The sequence below is a fragment of the Crocodylus siamensis genome, chromosome 7 (genome assembly GCF_052110815.1).
Source record: "Crocodylus siamensis isolate JL-2025a chromosome 7, ASM5211081v1, whole genome shotgun sequence".
Taxonomy (NCBI): domain Eukaryota; kingdom Metazoa; phylum Chordata; order Crocodylia; family Crocodylidae; genus Crocodylus; species Crocodylus siamensis.
The window spans coordinates 15910645-15927233 of NC_143401.1; the positions used below are offsets into that span (position 1 = coordinate 15910645).

The 16589-nt window shown below is 45.2% G+C and overlaps 1 protein-coding gene across 1 annotated transcript in view; it reads right to left on the minus strand.

The window, feature by feature from the left end:
- The window catches only part of CTPS1 (CTP synthase 1), a 29909-nt gene extending 13538 nt beyond the window's left edge, over positions 1 to 16371 (minus strand). The window contains exons 1-9 of the mRNA XM_090056998.1: positions 16274 to 16371; positions 15915 to 16092; positions 14887 to 15057; positions 13284 to 13384; positions 10237 to 10353; positions 8269 to 8352; positions 7938 to 8018; positions 3850 to 4001; positions 1376 to 1508 (exon numbers count right to left, since the gene is read on the minus strand). Coding sequence (XP_089913124.1) covers positions 1376 to 1508; positions 3850 to 4001; positions 7938 to 8018; positions 8269 to 8352; positions 10237 to 10353; positions 13284 to 13384; positions 14887 to 15057; positions 15915 to 16080 — 1005 coding nt within the window. The 5' untranslated portion in view covers positions 16081 to 16092; positions 16274 to 16371. The remainder of the gene's footprint in view (positions 1 to 1375; positions 1509 to 3849; positions 4002 to 7937; positions 8019 to 8268; positions 8353 to 10236; positions 10354 to 13283; positions 13385 to 14886; positions 15058 to 15914; positions 16093 to 16273) is intronic.
- Between the last annotated feature and the right edge of the window lie 218 nt (positions 16372 to 16589).

The window sequence follows — 16589 nt, forward strand, 5'->3', positions numbered from 1 at the left end:
TTTGTTCTTAATAAAAATCTGCCAACAAACACAGAATGGAAGTGGTGAAAAGAAACCCGACCTTGATAAAGTGCTGTAGTAAATTGTCAGTGCACAATCGGATAACTGGTATCAAAGACATAGTCCAGTATTGGTTAGAAGCAGCCTGATACTAAATTACCACATTTACTCAACTGCAAGATAGTCTTTCCCCTCATTCACCATAGGTAAAACAAAGCCTCATCTTAGAATCAAGTATCAGCAGCAGTGCAGGGAACCTGGCTTAGCCAGAGACAGCAGCAACAACACAGGTTCCTCCTCTGCCCAGCTCCCTGCCTTGTCCCATCTCTTGCTAGTAGGGAGAAGACACCAGAAGGAAGAATCTGAAAGCTGCTGCTGCTGTTCCTGTTGCGTCCCTGCATGTACACTCTCCAGAACTACCAGCTGACGCAGGCATGGAGAGAGCCCCACAGCTGCTCCTGACCTGTGCAGCAGAGAAGCTGTGGCAATATACTGGTTCCTCCTTCCAACCTGCTCCTGGTCAGTGGGAGAGTTGGAGGGGGATGTGGGAGGAAGAGAAGGAGGAATCTGTGTGCTGCTGAGCCCAGCTGCTCCTTGCAGTGTAGGATAGGAAAGGTTCTGGGGCTCCCGTTGTGCCAGGATCAACTGGGGAAACAGGTAGAATAGTGGGTAGGTAGCAAAGCAAGCGGTGGGATGCAGGCAGCGGAGGGGTAAGTGGTGGGGAAACAGACACAGGGGATGGGGTAAGTGGTGGAGGCGGCAGGCACTGGAAGCAAGGGGTGGGAGCAAGGCTGCCTGCTCCTCATTTCCCCACCACTTGTCCCAGTGCTCCTGCTTTCCCCATCGCCTGCCCTGCTGCTTTCCTGCCACATGGCTGGGGATGAATTTAAGACACCCAATAAAATCAGATTCTAGACGTGGAAAATTATAACAAATTTATAAAATTTCCCATTTCTAGAATCAAACTGGGGGGACCGTGTTAAATTCAAAGTCATCTTGGATTCAGGTAAATACGGCACCAGGTCAAGTTATCACACAAAGAACTGCTTACAGTAACTGTTAAAGACAAATTGTTCATTTAGAGTTCTCTCACAAACCCTTTCTGCTCTACCACAGCTTAAATGTGCAAGACAAAACATGCAAGGGAACCAATTCCTGCATCTGCATTGTGTCGGTGCCTCTATACTTGTAGAGTGACAGGAGAGTTTCTTTGGTTGAAACTGCACGGATCATAACCGAGGGGTTGATGCCGTAATCCACAAAGAATGTTTCTGAATCATTCTGAAATCAAGCGATTCAGCCAATATTGAGGTATGTCCTACAACTACACATAAATCAGGAATACCAATCTACTCAGGAAGGGAAAAATACATACTTTGATCTCAAGTTTGTGGTTGATGGCCAGGGCGGAATGTTCCAGAGCTTTAATGACAGATGCGTAAGAATCAGAGAATTTTGTGTATTTGCCAACAAGTGCAATGGAGCAGGTCTCTAGCAATCGGTCATACCTGGACACATAAAACCAAACAATAAGATGGCTTAGTATTAGTGAGAACTGCAAGTACAAATAGCTTTTCAAAGTTTAGTCATTTCATTTAGGTGCATAAATGAGGGCTCTGCTCTTGCAAACTTGCAACCAGAGGTGCTGCCCATTTTGAAAATATGACCTTGTAGGGTCATCATTCAGAATGAATGCAATACTAATGAGGAACTAAATCTATCTGATAAGGGAAACGTGTTACTAAGCAGCTGTGAAGAACAACTCTGTGCAAGAGAATAAGCAATTACTCACCTTAGGTTTTGGATTTTCTTTGCACCTATTTTGTCCCCTGCTCCCTCCAATACTGCCTTAGTTGCACTAGATCCAAAACTGTCAATAAGCTGCTAAAATTAAGGATCCAGAGATGACAGTTTACTTTCACCTTGCACAGTATCATGTTCCTCTACTCATCCTAGCACAGTTCACAACAGAAGCTGAAGGCATAGAAGGGACTCCTAAATCCCACCCAATCGACTACACATACAGATTTCTGAAGTTTGGCAGTATAAAATGCTGCACATCAAACCTCATTACAGGATCTGAAAAGTCACTGGATTCTCTGGGCCTAATCCTAAATAGTCACGACTTACTCTTAGCTGTGCTGCACAACTGGAGGTGCTTATACCACCTTTGAAAAAACTCAGACCAATTATCAAGAGGCTAAAAAATGGGTATATACATAATGCTATTTCAGGCATCCTGTTTTCAATGCACCGATACCAATTATTATAGGACTATGTGCATAACAGACTCCATTCAAGTTAGAGACTTTAATAATGGTATTTTTAAGTAGAGGAGATGCTGAGAGACCACCCCCCCAGCTTTGAAACAAAAGCAGCAATAAACAGCCTGTACCCTAAACATACTTCATTAATCACATTACAGACAATGGTGTTGTGAACACTATTTTGTTTTACCCGTGCAATCATACTTAGCTATATTCTAAAATCACATTTAATTCATTTTTCTCTATCCAGCTGATAAGTATACATTATCTTTATGAAATTCACTGGAAGTTGCTGTATGTTAATCACACCAGTAAAATTTTGAAGTTAAATTTTAGTTTTCTTCCTCCTCTAGCTTTATAAAGCAGATCTACAAGATATTTTGCTTCCGACCAAACAAGCAGAAGACTGGTTATGTCAGCAGCCACTCTCACCTGCAATGGAGCAACAAGTGAGCTTCTAAAAGGTAAGCTCTGTTTAGCACTTAGAGTATTATTAGATTTACCATTTTGTTATATATAAGGATAATATGCAGTACTGAAAGTTTCAAAAAATATTTGAATGCTGACTAAAGTCAATCTCATCAATTTACCAGGGCCCGGCTCTCTGGTATCTCCGGGCGTTTTTACATGTGCTCAGGGTAGAGCGACAGCACTTTAATTAGAGCAGCTCTGAGAGGTTGGGGGGGGGGCGGGGAATTGCCATAAAACATGCAGCAGCTGTTATGTTCTATAGCGAAGTTTAGGGACCTACTTAAATCATGGTTTTGTGATATGCACAGAAACCAGTGGTGAGGGGCAGGGCTGCTCCTGGGGTTTCATGGCCAATCAGCAGCATGGGGGGGCGGGCCTGGCTCACTGTGAAAAATCATGAATATAGCAGTGGTTGCCCTAACTGGCCTTCAAAATCGCCCACCTGCCTCCTTGATTTCAGTAGGTCCCTTATTCATCCAGGTTTGAAGTTGGAGCAATTTTGCTACACTTGTATTGCTGTTAGCATGTTACAGGTGCTGTCCCCTCCTAATCAGAGAATTTCAAAGTCAGCTAATAAACTGCCCAATTGGAGCAGGGCCACGGTGAAATCTGGAGTGGTTGCAGCCAGCTCCGTAGTCCCCACCCTGAGCCCAGCCTCCACCAAGAACAGCCTGGATGGGTGCACATGTGCACTTGTCCAAACCCACACATTACACTCTCAGGGAACTGGTCCTTTGTTGAGCTGGATTATAGGAGAGCAATAATGATTTTACTGTAGCTATACTTCTATCGAGGCATGCTTTGGAGTCTCTGGTATGCTTTCATAAAACTGGCCCACTTAGAAAAACCCAGAGCACGTATTCCTGTTCATGTTTAAGTAGATACCATGCTAAGAGCACAGAATCCAATGTCAAAGTCAGCTGATAAACTGCCCAATTGGATCCAATACTGTTTTTGTTTCCTTTTTCTCTTTCTTAATAGTTAAATAGGTAGAAACACAATGCAATCTTGTGAAAAAATAACCCAAAATGGGCATTAGAGTAACCATTCCCACTGACCACCAAAGCAGGTGCAGGATCTGACCCAAATGATTTCCTGTGGTGGAGCTCACCTGTCAGCCATCTCTTTCCATTTCATAAGCATCCTTCTGGGCTGTTTCTCAACAGGAAGATCAAGCCTACGTCGAAAGTAATCAACAACTCCCTGCTCCTCTAGTAACAAAGGAACCCGGTAGATGGAAGAGACATCATGAACACAAATAACCTGTTCATAATATAGAAGGTTTATTAAAATGTATACACAAGCACTCAACTGACTGTATAGAGACAGTAGGACATCAGACACTCCTGCTTTAGAGGTGCACCAATACACTGGTCCAATATTGGATCTGTACCAATATAAAGAATATTGGCTGTATCGGAAATTGGCCTGATGCGGGCAATAATTTGGCCGATAAATGCTTGTGCATGTGGGCAGCTGCAGCACAACACTTAGGCAGTGAGGAGCAAAGCCAGCAGCATGCAGAGCTGTCCATTGTGGTGGAAGGGGACAGGGAAGGGAAACTGCAGGGGGGTGGGGGGCAGATCAACATCCCCTGCAGTGAGGGAGGGAGCAAAGGCAGGTGCTGCCCAGCCAGGGCAGGGCATGCGATGGAGCCATGGCTCATCTGGGCGGTGAGGGGAGGGGGAGCAGCTCCTGCCGCTGCCTGCACTCCAAGAAGTCATAGGCAGGGAGGGGGCGTGTCCCCCAGATCTGCACAGGGCGGGGCGGGGCGGGGCAGGCTGCAGCTGCAGACTGGAGCCAGGGTTGCGCTGGGCTCTTCTCAGCAGGGGCTGGGCTCAGGGAGGGAGCTACAGGCACCCAAAATTTCACTGTAGCTCTGCTCCTCGTGCCGCTGCATGCCCAGAGCCCCAGCTCTTCCTGGCATGTGGATGGAGGCGGGGCGTAGAGCCAGCACTACGCCAGGCACGTGGCAGCGACACTGGAGCAGGGCCATGGTGAAGTTTGGAGTCCGTAGCCCCCACCCTGAGCCCAGCCTCCACCAAGAACAGCCTGGAGCAGCCCCAGCTCCAGCCCGCAGATGCAGCCTGCCCGCACTGCCCAGATCTGGGGGCACCCCCTGGTGCACTCTCAGAGTGGAGGCAGCAGCAGGATCTGTCCCCCTCTCCCCCGCCAAGTCGCGGCTCCGTCCTGCACCCTGCCCTGCCCCAGCTGGGCGGCACCTGTGCCTGTCCCCTCCCTCACCATGGGGGGCACTGATCTGCCCCCCTATACTCCTTCCCTCCCTCTTCCCCTTCCACCACAACAGACTTACAGCTGCATGCAGCTGGTATCGGAAATCAAATCAGTATCAGCCAATATGCCTCCTTAAAAATCGGCTATTGGTATTGGCCCCCACAAATCTCTATTGGTGCACCCCTATCCTGCTTCTTTCCCCTTCAAGGAGAAAACTGCATCATTCAAAAAAATCACTGAAAAGTAGGAGGGTACTATTTTGAAAAACTGCTGTATTAATTCAGTTCTGAGTGAATGTGTGCGAGTCACACTACACCTTTTGGCTGTCTCAGTACAGGTAACAGACTGAATGGGACACCAAGAGTGAATTCAACTCCCTTCTTTTACCCACCTATTTTAAGATCACAAGGTCTCTGGGGTATGGACTATCTTATTTTAAGATTATAGTCCCCAGATCAATTGGGCTCTCCACATACAGTCATACAAACTAAGTAGTAATTGATCTCTTCAAGCAGGAATGAAGCATGTAAATGGGGCAACACTGGGAAGCTAGCACTATAGTCATCATCAATAGAGAATTTCAGTTTGCAGGTTGTCACTTGGGAAATATTATAAGAACTGTTTCAAAATGGTTAATTTACAACTAATCAAACTACTCTTAAATCTGTAAAAAGAATTAATTTCAATCTTTCTGATCCACTGAAAAAAAAGAAAGGAATTTTGGTCACATACTATTTGTCCACCATGACTTTGACTGCACTTAAAACTTCATAAAGTGTACTGATACCACTTCACAGACTCGAGCAGAAACAGATTTTAATTATTTGCAGAAAAAAAGTAGTAAGTAGCAATCAGTTCTGTTTATATGGCAAAAAGCATTCAGTCTGCAAGAATGATGGTTAGAAATGTGGCCATGTTAAAAAAAAAAGGCATTCATTTATTATTTTTCTGAAAAATTAATTCAATTTACTTCCATGTAACTTGAAAGGTAATACATATGGATTCTATTCTGATTTAGACATCAGTATAATTGTTTATTAAGGTCCAACCGAGGCACTTATATCAATGACAATGATAATGATAATGAAACAGTGCCAGCAACTGGACTTTGCAATGAACTTTAGAAACCCTATCTGTAAGCTAGACAATCTTACTTGAATTCCCGAGACAAAAACATGGCACCCTCCAATTATGAAAATGAAACTTCAAAGACCACAACTGAACTTAAAGATTCTAACACTTGCAAAAGTTCATTTTCAGAGTCTAGCTTCTTTCCATCTATATTCAATGACCCGTCTCCAGCAAATAACATTTCCATATAATTTAAACTATGTGCTTCTTGAGTGCCAACATCCTGTTTGCACAAAAGAAAAACAAATATATACCAAACAGAATTCAGTTTTCCAGTACAGCCTCTTCTTATGAAATGAATAAGTCAAATGGATGGGAAGATATGGAACATTAGATAAAAGTATTGTGTGAGGAGCAGCGTGCAACGCACTCAAATCACAATAACTCAATTTTGGGCAAGTAAGTTTTTGGCTCTAAACAATGATGTTAAAAGGCACAATTTTCCCAAGGTATAGAACAAATTTGAAAGGTTAATAGAAACCTTTGGGATGTTTGTACCCAAAAGCTTCCAAAGAAGAATTTTTCCAGCTATTTCAGTTGATCTAATAAAAGATATCAGATTTACCCAAAGAACCTTGTCTGCCTTTGGGAAATAATTTCCACAAATTAGACAAGTGATTCTCAGCCAGCGTGCTGGGGCACCCTGTGATGCTCCTGTAAGACGCAAGAAGATGAGTAAGGTGTTAGGAGATAAGAAGATAAATTAAGCAGATAAGAGCAGGCTCACGCTTGTCTCTGCCTGAATGATTCCCCATCCCTACTGCCAGACCCTTTAAGTACTGTAATCTACAAGTAAGTTTTTGAACCTGAGTGGTACTCAATTCACAAAAGTTATCAAGGGGTGCACCTTGAATCCAATGAGGGGGTGTCTCAAGTGTAATGGGGCTGAGAATTGAGAGAGAGAGGCGAAGTTTCGGTTGCCGATTCAATTTGGAGGAAATTTGGCCCAATTCGTTGGCCATATCTCCAAATCTAAAATGAATCAGGAGACCAATAAAGGGTCTGAAATGATTTGGAAGACATTTGGAGATTTGGTCACTCCCTGCTCACCAACACAGGGAGCAGGACCCAGCTTCATGCTGGTAAGTAAGGGGTGGAAGGCGACCATGGGGGGGACCCCCACCAGGCCCCATCCCGTCTGCTCCCTCAGCACCCCCCCAAGCACTCACCAACCCCCACCTGCTCTCCCAGCCCCATCAATGGCTGCCCCACACAGCCCCAGCATCCTGACACTTTAAAAAAAAGCCCCGCATTCATTGGCTGCTACAGCAGCCATCAGGGCCTCTGGGGGCTCGTGGCAGAGCCCCCCACACAGTGAAGGGAATCGCCCCTCTGCCTAGCAGGAGCCAGTGAGTACAGGGTAGTTTTTCGGTTGTGTGGTTTGGGGTTTTTTTGTTTTGTTTTTTGTTTGTTTTTTTAAGTGCTGGGACACAGGGGCCGAGTGAAGCAGCCACTGATGGGGCTGGAAAGCGGGCGGGGGATGTGGCCTGTTTGATTAGGAGATTCAGCCAAATCAATTCAGAACAGTGATTCAAATCACCGAATCGAATCGCTGTCCCCCAAAATCAGCCAAATCTTAATCCAAAGGAAAAAGTAGGCGATTCACACAGGCCTAGAATTTATCTATAAGTTTTATATGTTTTAAGACTATACAAAGGATAAACAGTTGGATCCATTTTTATATTTAAGACACATAGCCACGAGAGAAAAGCTGTAAGCTTCAAAGGAACTGTTGCCCACAGCATTTGTGTTGCTTGCAGCATTGTGCTGCCCGCAGCATGGAGCAGCAGGAGTGCTGGCTATGGAAAAGGTAGAGAGGTCAGTGATCTTTACCTGCTCTGGTTCTACATGACAGAACATGGAGATCTTCTCCTTTACAGACGTATCCAGTGGGGTGGAACATCTACACACAATCTAGCAGAGAAAGCAGCAACACAAAGATTGTAATGTAAAACTCAGAAATTCATTTGCCCTGTCACTAAAAACAACCCTTTTTAGTGTCAAGTTCCCATTCCTTGGGGAAAACGTGCTGCATGATTTTAAAGTATATTATTTCTATTGTACCATCAATATGCAGCAGAAGCCTGTCACCCAAGGCTTGATTTGTATCACAAGGATTGTCACAGGGTATCAGCACCACTCTTTAGTTGAATGCAAAACTTACTAGGTCTGGGGAAAGCCCAAGTCCTCTGAGCTCACGAACACTGTTCTGGGTGGGCTTTGTCTTCTGCTCTCCTGTAGAACTTGGCTAGCAATCAGAGAAGATTTGGAGAAGCAATCAGAGAAGCAATCTATTATCGTACTAATGTTGATAGGTAAATATACAGAATTCAATTGTAAAGCTCTTACATCTCCAGGAACCACAGGAGATATGAATCATAGGTAGGGATCTACTTAAAGCACATGAAGGGTAAGTAAAAATTACAGACCACTCATGGTGCCCAGTGCCATTTTCAGGGTCTTTTCATGGCAAGCACTCCTTCCCATCCCCTGCTGATAGGCTGATAAAGCTGTCTTTCATGCAGCCCCACCCCTCACCACTGATTGGCAGAGAGGGGCAGGGCCACACAAAAGGCAGCCTTCTCAGCCAATCAGTGGTGAAGGAAGAAAGGGGCAGCCACCATCTTGGCTGCTCTCTTTCACGTTGGTGGCTCCCCGCCTGGTGGGCTGTGAGGCCAGGATGCTGGCTCATAGGGAAAGTCATCTTTCAAAAATTGCAAAATCATGAATTGCATAGATCCCTAATCATAGGTCAGAGATCCTTGGTTTATGGGATAGTATTTGCAACAAGCATTTTTTCCTCTCATTTCTGACATTAAGTACCAAAAGTAAGCAAGCAAAGACCAAACTGCCCAACATCTACAGAAGCAGTTATGCAGTGGCTGGGGAAGAGACTGTAGCTAGGCAGGAACCTGAGGTTTCTTTTACTGCACAGCTGGAGGAAACGGGAAAAGAAAATTTCATTGCGCCCTATTCCAGTAATTCATAATTAACCGTCTAGTTAAACTCCACCCTAATATCTACATCCAACAGGATGAGATAAGCACATAAGCTGGATAGATCAGCCCCAATTAAATAAATGGCATTAACAATATCAGCTGCCAGTATGCTTCAGAGTTAGGAAGACTGTCCAGTAACTTCAAAATAAGGCAGCTGTGCACATATTTGAGCAACCAAAGCACATCATATGCTGGTCTGGGGTCTAAACAATGAAATTTATAAAGAGGCCAGAAGAGACTGTTTTAATCTTTCCATTTTATCTTCACTTGGAGTGTCATCTTAGAAACTTAAATACGTTTCCTTTCTTTACACATTTAGTGCATAAGATTTTTTTCATTCCCTTTCTTGCAAAGCCTATCAATGTTTCCCTTGCTTCTTTGTTTCTCACCTGTATCAGTGATTTCATTAGTTCCACTGCAGCTTTAGCATGATTTGTTATAGGAATTTTAAAAGGAATTAGATGGCAATCAGTGAGTTTACATGATCTTGAAGTGTCAAGCCTTCCTAGTGAGTGAGTTGGTTTGATTAAATATGCAAGTCATGTTAAAAACACTCAAAGAAATCATCCAATACATTTTATGAATCTGATACAATGCGGAATCCAGGAAAAGGACACAGGCAGGGAGAGATACTACTAAAGGGGCCGAATAAGAACACTACAATCCACTTCTCATTACACTGGTGCAGGCAGCACAAAATGCAAAGTAAAGGGGCTACAGAATTTAACTACTCTAGCAGGTAAGCATTTTACACCTATTGTACAGAACTATAAAAAAGCTTGTAGGGTGCACAGAAATAGAAAATTTGGCTCTTAGACAAAAACTCCATTTTAAGATTAAAGATGTACATAATATTTCAAATGGAGCAGCAAAAATAAAACAGAAGAGATGTAGAACTTTTACATTTACTGAAACTCCCAGTTATAGACAACAAAACAGCATTTCGTGGAAGGATCTAGATGCTGTGGGTTAGTTTTGGTCATACTTCTATATATACTGCATATACATTATTATACACAAAACATACAGGTACCTTTCAATGCACAAGCATATTTACTACATTTCCAGACACATTTATAAAATAACTCTTAATGAGAGGAAACACCATCAATCACATCTTTCCAGGACCTTACCTGGGGTACTAGACTGACATGAATATTACAGAAATTCTCTCGTTTGGCTTTGAACTGGAACTGGCGGAAAGCTTCAATGAAGGGCATACTTTCTATATCTCCTACTGTCCCACCAAGCTAAAGGAGAAAGCAAATCATGTAGGATTTAAAAAGTGGCATCAATTTCCCTACAACTGATTTTCCCAGCATTTGCCTTCTGGCACCAACTCTGTCCTTTTTAGAGTGCAGCTACATCAGTGCTATTCTGTGGAGCACTGGAATTTTTGCTTTGGTCCATTTGCAAGACACAAAATATGGGAACTTCACTGCATTTTTGATGAGCCTGGCCAACTGAGAGCCCCTAAGACCTCCACGTTCTTCATTCTATCCAACTAATATTTTTCTCCAGTAATGTTCTCTTCTTGGGAGACTGAAGAGAAGCACTAACCTACAAATTCAACACTTCTCCCAAGTCTAGTATGTATGGACATTACCACATAGTTACAGTCTACCCTGGAACTGAGCTCCAAGCAGAAAGGTCTAGACCAGGGGTGGGCAATTATTTCAGTTGGAGGGCCACTTAATGAGTTTTGGTGAGCTGTTGAGGGCTGCAAGGGTAGTCCCATGCCTTGACAGGTGTCCTGCCCCCTGGTCACTCCCCCAACCTTTGCCACTGGAAGTCCCTCCCCTTGGCCCTGGAAGTACTCCTGTTGGGAATAAGGGGTTTGCCATCTTGGAACTGGAAAAAAACAACCCAAATCATATGCTAAAAACCAAAACATCTATTATAACATGTTTTTTGTCAAAAGTATTTTCGTCCTTATTTACATGCATTTACATAGTGTACATAGAGGCAATAACATAGTAACTCAAAAGTCTTACTCTTCTATATTGTGTGTGGGGGAGTGTGTGTGGTGAAGTGTGGTTGGGGGAGTGGATGCATGTGCAAAGGAGTGTGAGGGCCGTAGATATGTGCCAGCGGGTGTGTATCTGTCAGCAGGTGTGGGGGTTGTATGGGAGGCGATGTGTGGGCAGTGCAAGGTATGGGGGAAGGTGTGGAGGTCTGGTGGGGTGTGCATGTGGGAGCCCCCTACATGCACACACAGCCCCTCCCTCCCATAGTGCACAGCCACCACCGCCAAAGGCAGCAGTCGGAGCTGCAGTAGCAGAAGGTGCTCGTGGCCCACACAGGCAGAGCCCTCCGGCAGTTCAGACCTCTGGTCACTTCTTGGAACTGCATGTGGCTGCGAGGAACGGGGCAGTCAGGCTTATCCATCTCTATCATGCAGGGCTCCCTGCATCTCATGTGCAGCTCCTGGGACCCAACCAGAGCTCTGCGCTGCAGGGAGAGCCCTGCACAATGGAGCCAGTGGCCTGGCCCCACTTCCTGCCACCATGTGCAGCTTCCCAGACTCCACCAGGAACCAGGGAGTGGAACTGTCCTGGCTCCATCACACAGGGCTCCCTGCCACTTCCAGCGAAGTCCCCACAGCTACATGTGGCAGCAGGGAGCAGCAAACAACACTGGCTCTAATGTGTGGGGCTTCCCCATGGTGGTGCGCAAGTCCCAGGGGCTGCACGAGTCGAGGGGAGCGCTATGTGATGGCACTGGAGTGACCTGGGCTCTGTGCTCCTACCATCCTGCTGGGTATGAAGCATTGTGCTCCCACCCAGCTGCCACTTTCTCCCCAGCCACCACCACTTCCCTACCCTCAGAGTGCTGCAGCAGAGACACAAGGAGGAGCCGCTGGAAGCCTGAGGAGCTGAGCAGTTTCCTGGGCGGTTGCAGCAGAAGCTGCCTGGAAGCCGTGTGCTGGTGTGGGCCTTCCCACACACAAAAGCGGGAGTGCATCACACTGCCCCAGTGGGAATGGACGGGGCTCAGTCCCATTCTGAGCACAGGAGGGGCAGCTGCGGTGCGGGTTGGACCAGATACGATTAATTGGTGGCCATCTGCCTGCTAGCCAGATTATATATAGTCTGGTGGGCCGGACTTGGCCTGCAGGCTGTATTTTGCCCACCCCGGGATAGACCCACAAGTAAGTGACACTTCACTGCCACTAAAGACACCCAAGTCCAAAATTCAGTCCCAAAAGGCAGCCCTTTAACTTCTGCCTAACATTCATAGGTATCTGTTTCCATTAGTAAAATTCCTTAGACTCCTACATGTCTTTTTGGCCGTTTTCAGCAGCATCAAAAACTTGACAGTGCTCAAGTCACGCACTCCTAGGTGCACCTAGAAACCTGTACAGCTTCATCACCCAGACCACTCCACCACAAATGACTCCTGGGGAGAGGTCCAGCTGGCACTCTCAGGGCACCAGTTCAGGTCTCACAACAAATGCCATGAGGTGTACAGCCCTCACGTTCCTTTACCTATTGGCTAAGTGCCTAAAGCACTCACCCAGGAGGTGAGGGTTCAAGTCCCTGCTCTGCTTAAGGAGATTTGAACTGCATCTCCAACTCCCAAATGAATGGTTTCTTTCTTCCTGTTGAAGCCATCTCACACTGTATGGAATAACTGCATATTCACTGAGCCAAAGAGAACATGCAAGTGTGAATATGATACTGAAGACCCATGGCTTGATCACTCACCTATGCTGGGCAAGAGATGAGTTTCAGTGCAAGTATTTTATACTAGAAAATTGATTGCAAGTTTCATTCATTCAATATAATATTCACTGAAGCAGAAACTAAGACCCAGCTGTGTTTTGAGAGGCCTAGGTACTTAAAATCAGAATAGAGACTTCAGGTTTGTGAACCCTAAACACAGGCAGGCATTTCCTTATAGCCTGAATTTCCAATTCACCAGCTTTAGCTACCTCCTCAGTTCTGGGAAAAAAGTGAGCTGCTGCAACAATGATACCTGACTTTATGGATTTAGCCCAAAGAAACCAAAAATACCACTACCAAAGTAAAAACCTGGCATGTACACAAAGATTTATTTTTAAGCTGTCCCAAACAATAATGTGAAAAATGTTATATTAATGGAAGATATTGTCTGCGGAGCTTACCTGCCAGTAGTTAGTAAAATTTACTCCAAATTTAGTAAGAAAAATGCTACAAACCTCAATCACACACACTTGGGGTTCAATGCCATCTTCATCTACAGGGATCTGTGCCTGTCTCATTACCCATTCCTGTATGGCATCTGTGATGTGAGGGACAACTATAATAGATATAGGGCAAAAGGTTAGAACTATTCCAATCTCTAACTCACCTCTGATCAAACTACTGAGAATTGTTTCTCACACATATCAACCATTGATCAGTTGAAGCATTCCGGATTAGAAGTGATAATTACTGCTACAACTTCCTAATAAGATCACTTGGCTAGACATATATTCCTGCTTCAGTTTAGATGCTTGTAAGTGATGATTTAGGTGCCAGTTTCCAACAGACACTACTACAAGCAGAGTATCATTTTAGAACTCTCTATACCATTTTATGCAAACCAGTGATGTTGTTAGAAAGAAAAAAAAAAAAGACTGGCTATTCACAAAGAATGCAGCTTTCTTACTGGAAAGACAAGGATGGATAATTAGTTTTAGATGGTGCTAGATTATATTAGCCTGATTACAAACTACCTCCATGTTTTCAGGTTCAGTTTTGGAAAATAGAGGCCCTATCTCTGATGCTACAAGCTGATAACAACACATGAAGACCTTGAACTGCTACTGCCCTCACAAAATCCCACCGGAATCAAATAATCAAGAAAAACCAAAACGGTTAAAAGGATTAAAATACCAACAGAAAAGCTGCTCTGTATAAATTTCTATAAATAAAATATAAAATGTCTAAATATATATCAGAAATCTAGAAATATATATTTTACCATAGGCACCAAAGTATTGTGGGGATAAGAAATTAGATTATTTCAGGGGCCTCCATACAAGTAGAATGCAACTCTTAAACCATTTTTAGAGGGGAAAAATGGTCATTTTATAATCAAAACAGCGCAGTAATTTATTATGACGACCAAAAAAACCCCATGTGACCACCTTAGACCTATAACAAGATGCAAGTAATTCACAAACACATTAGTCTAAGAGTCTATTTATACTTAGAGCAATACAACTGCCTTTCTTAGACTAAACCTATACAGTTAAAAGAGGTCTGCTCTCCTTGTGTGAACACAGTTCTCAGTATAAGCGTTTTACACTGATATTTCATTTTTCCTTATGGGAAGGGGAATGATTACAGTCAATGCCTGTTAACAGTGACTTATTTGTGCCATGGTGTGCTGTCGTTCCCAAGCAATTGTTGCTGTTATATGAAAAATAGGAATTATTGTGGGTGCTATCTTTTATTGGACCAACTGTACAGCTGGTATTCACACAGGCAAAACGTTTGGTATCACAGTACCCTTCCTCAGACATCATTTGAACACGCAGCACAGAAAATGTTCTTGGGAAAATGTAACTGATAAGATCAGGTGTTGCAACTGAGTGCTGAATGTATAACTGTATTCACTTAAGGCTTGTAATCCAGACTCAGTCAAAAAAAAAAAAAATACCTACCCTAAATAGTTATAGAAATACAGTCTAGGCTAAACCAAATAATTAAAAAGAACAGCCTGTGTAACTCAGATTGTTCCTGACCCAGAAACATTCAGAACAGTGGGAGATTAAGGTTTATATTTACTAGTGGCAAAAGCAAAGTATGCATTACCTTGGACTGTTTTACCCAGGTAATCTCCTTTTCTCTCTTTATTGATCACATATTGATAGATCTTCCCAGTGGTCAGATTATTGTCCTTAGTGAGACGGATATCAAGGAAGCGTTCATAGTTACCCAGATCCAGGTCCACCTCTCCTCCATCATCTAACACAAACACCTCGCCTGCAGCAAACGCCAAAATGCAGAAGTCAGCTAGACAAAGTACATTTAAGCAAACTGTTATTCCCTTCCTCCGCCCCCCAACCCCGAAGACAGCTGAAAGAGCTCAGTGTAATTAAACAGCTTCTTGGCACACCCCCTTCTACAAAAAAAAATGGGATAACTAATAAAAAAAAAAAAAAAGACTACAGAGCAAACAGTGGAATAGGATTAAATTGTTAAAGAATTAATCCCTGCATGAGATGTTATACGTCAGAGAAGATCCTGCATTTATTAACAGGGGCGTAAAACTGAAAAACAAAGCCTTTGAAACCAGGCCCTCTGAAGTCAGTACCCCCAGTATCACTAATGAACGCGTGGAGGCGTTTGCCATCCTGGTGTGGTGATCCACTACAGAAATTCAGGTGGTGCCAAATTTTGCTCGGCATATGCTGACTGCCATGAGACTGCATTTTGTAGGCTTCAAAGAAGCAGGGAGATTCTCTTTACAGCTAAGTAGCTCGCGACGTGTGTACGACACATGTGTTTGCAAACCACACCGTTACCACCCGCTTTGTCTTCTCAAGCATTCGGGTTTTTTTCGCTTCTGTTAAATGAATGAACACATGGCGCCTCAGCTCGGCTGTGCCAAGAGCCGAACCCCACCTCGTCACCCACGAGGGGCTAATCAGCAAATACGCGGCTAGTTCCCGACATCAGAGACACTCGTCTCCGAGGCACCGGAATTAGCAGCTGTTCAATTTCAAACTCTTTCCCAGGGACGCGCCGCGAAAACGGGCGCGGACACCTCCCCGCTCCTCCAACGAGAAACGCGAGCCCCCGCCGGCCGTGGCCAAACGAAACCCGTCTCCTCGGCGCACCGTGTTCGTAGGGAGAGAAGGTCCCTGCGTCGATGTTAATATACGGGTCGATTTTAATGGAGGTGACGTGCAAGCCGCACGATTTCAGGATGGTCCCGATGCTGCTGGCGATGATCCCCTTCCCGATCCCCGAGATGACGCCGCCGGTGACCAGAATGTACTTCATTGGTCTGCGGGCCTGGAAAACGAAACACGCGGCGTGTCAGGCGCAGGCTGGCAGGGGGACACCGGGTGCGGGGTCGGGCGCGCTGCACAGGGGAGTTCGCAGAAACACGCGGGACAAGAAACACGCGGGAGCTCGCCCCGCGTCCGCGCGGCCCCGCCCGCGCTCTCCCCCCCATCCGCGTGGTCCCGCTCACCGGCCCCGGCGCGGCGGGAGCTGCGGACCGTGCGCACGCGCTGCAGCCGGCTCGGAGAACCGCGCATGAGGCTGGCAGGCTCACGGCGCACGCGCCAAAGCAGCCGCACCTGCGCACTACGCACCGCCACGCTCCGCCCTTCTGGGGCAGCAGGGTCCAGCTGCCCGGCAATTGGGCGTGGAGCGGGGCGGGGCTTGCGGCTGCAGGTGGGGGGGCACGTGCCCGCCAGCCCAGGGTGGGAAAGGCTGGAGAAGTCTCGAAAGCTTCCAGAAAAAGAAGATATGTACTGTGTATATCTTTGTATTTATTTATTTGT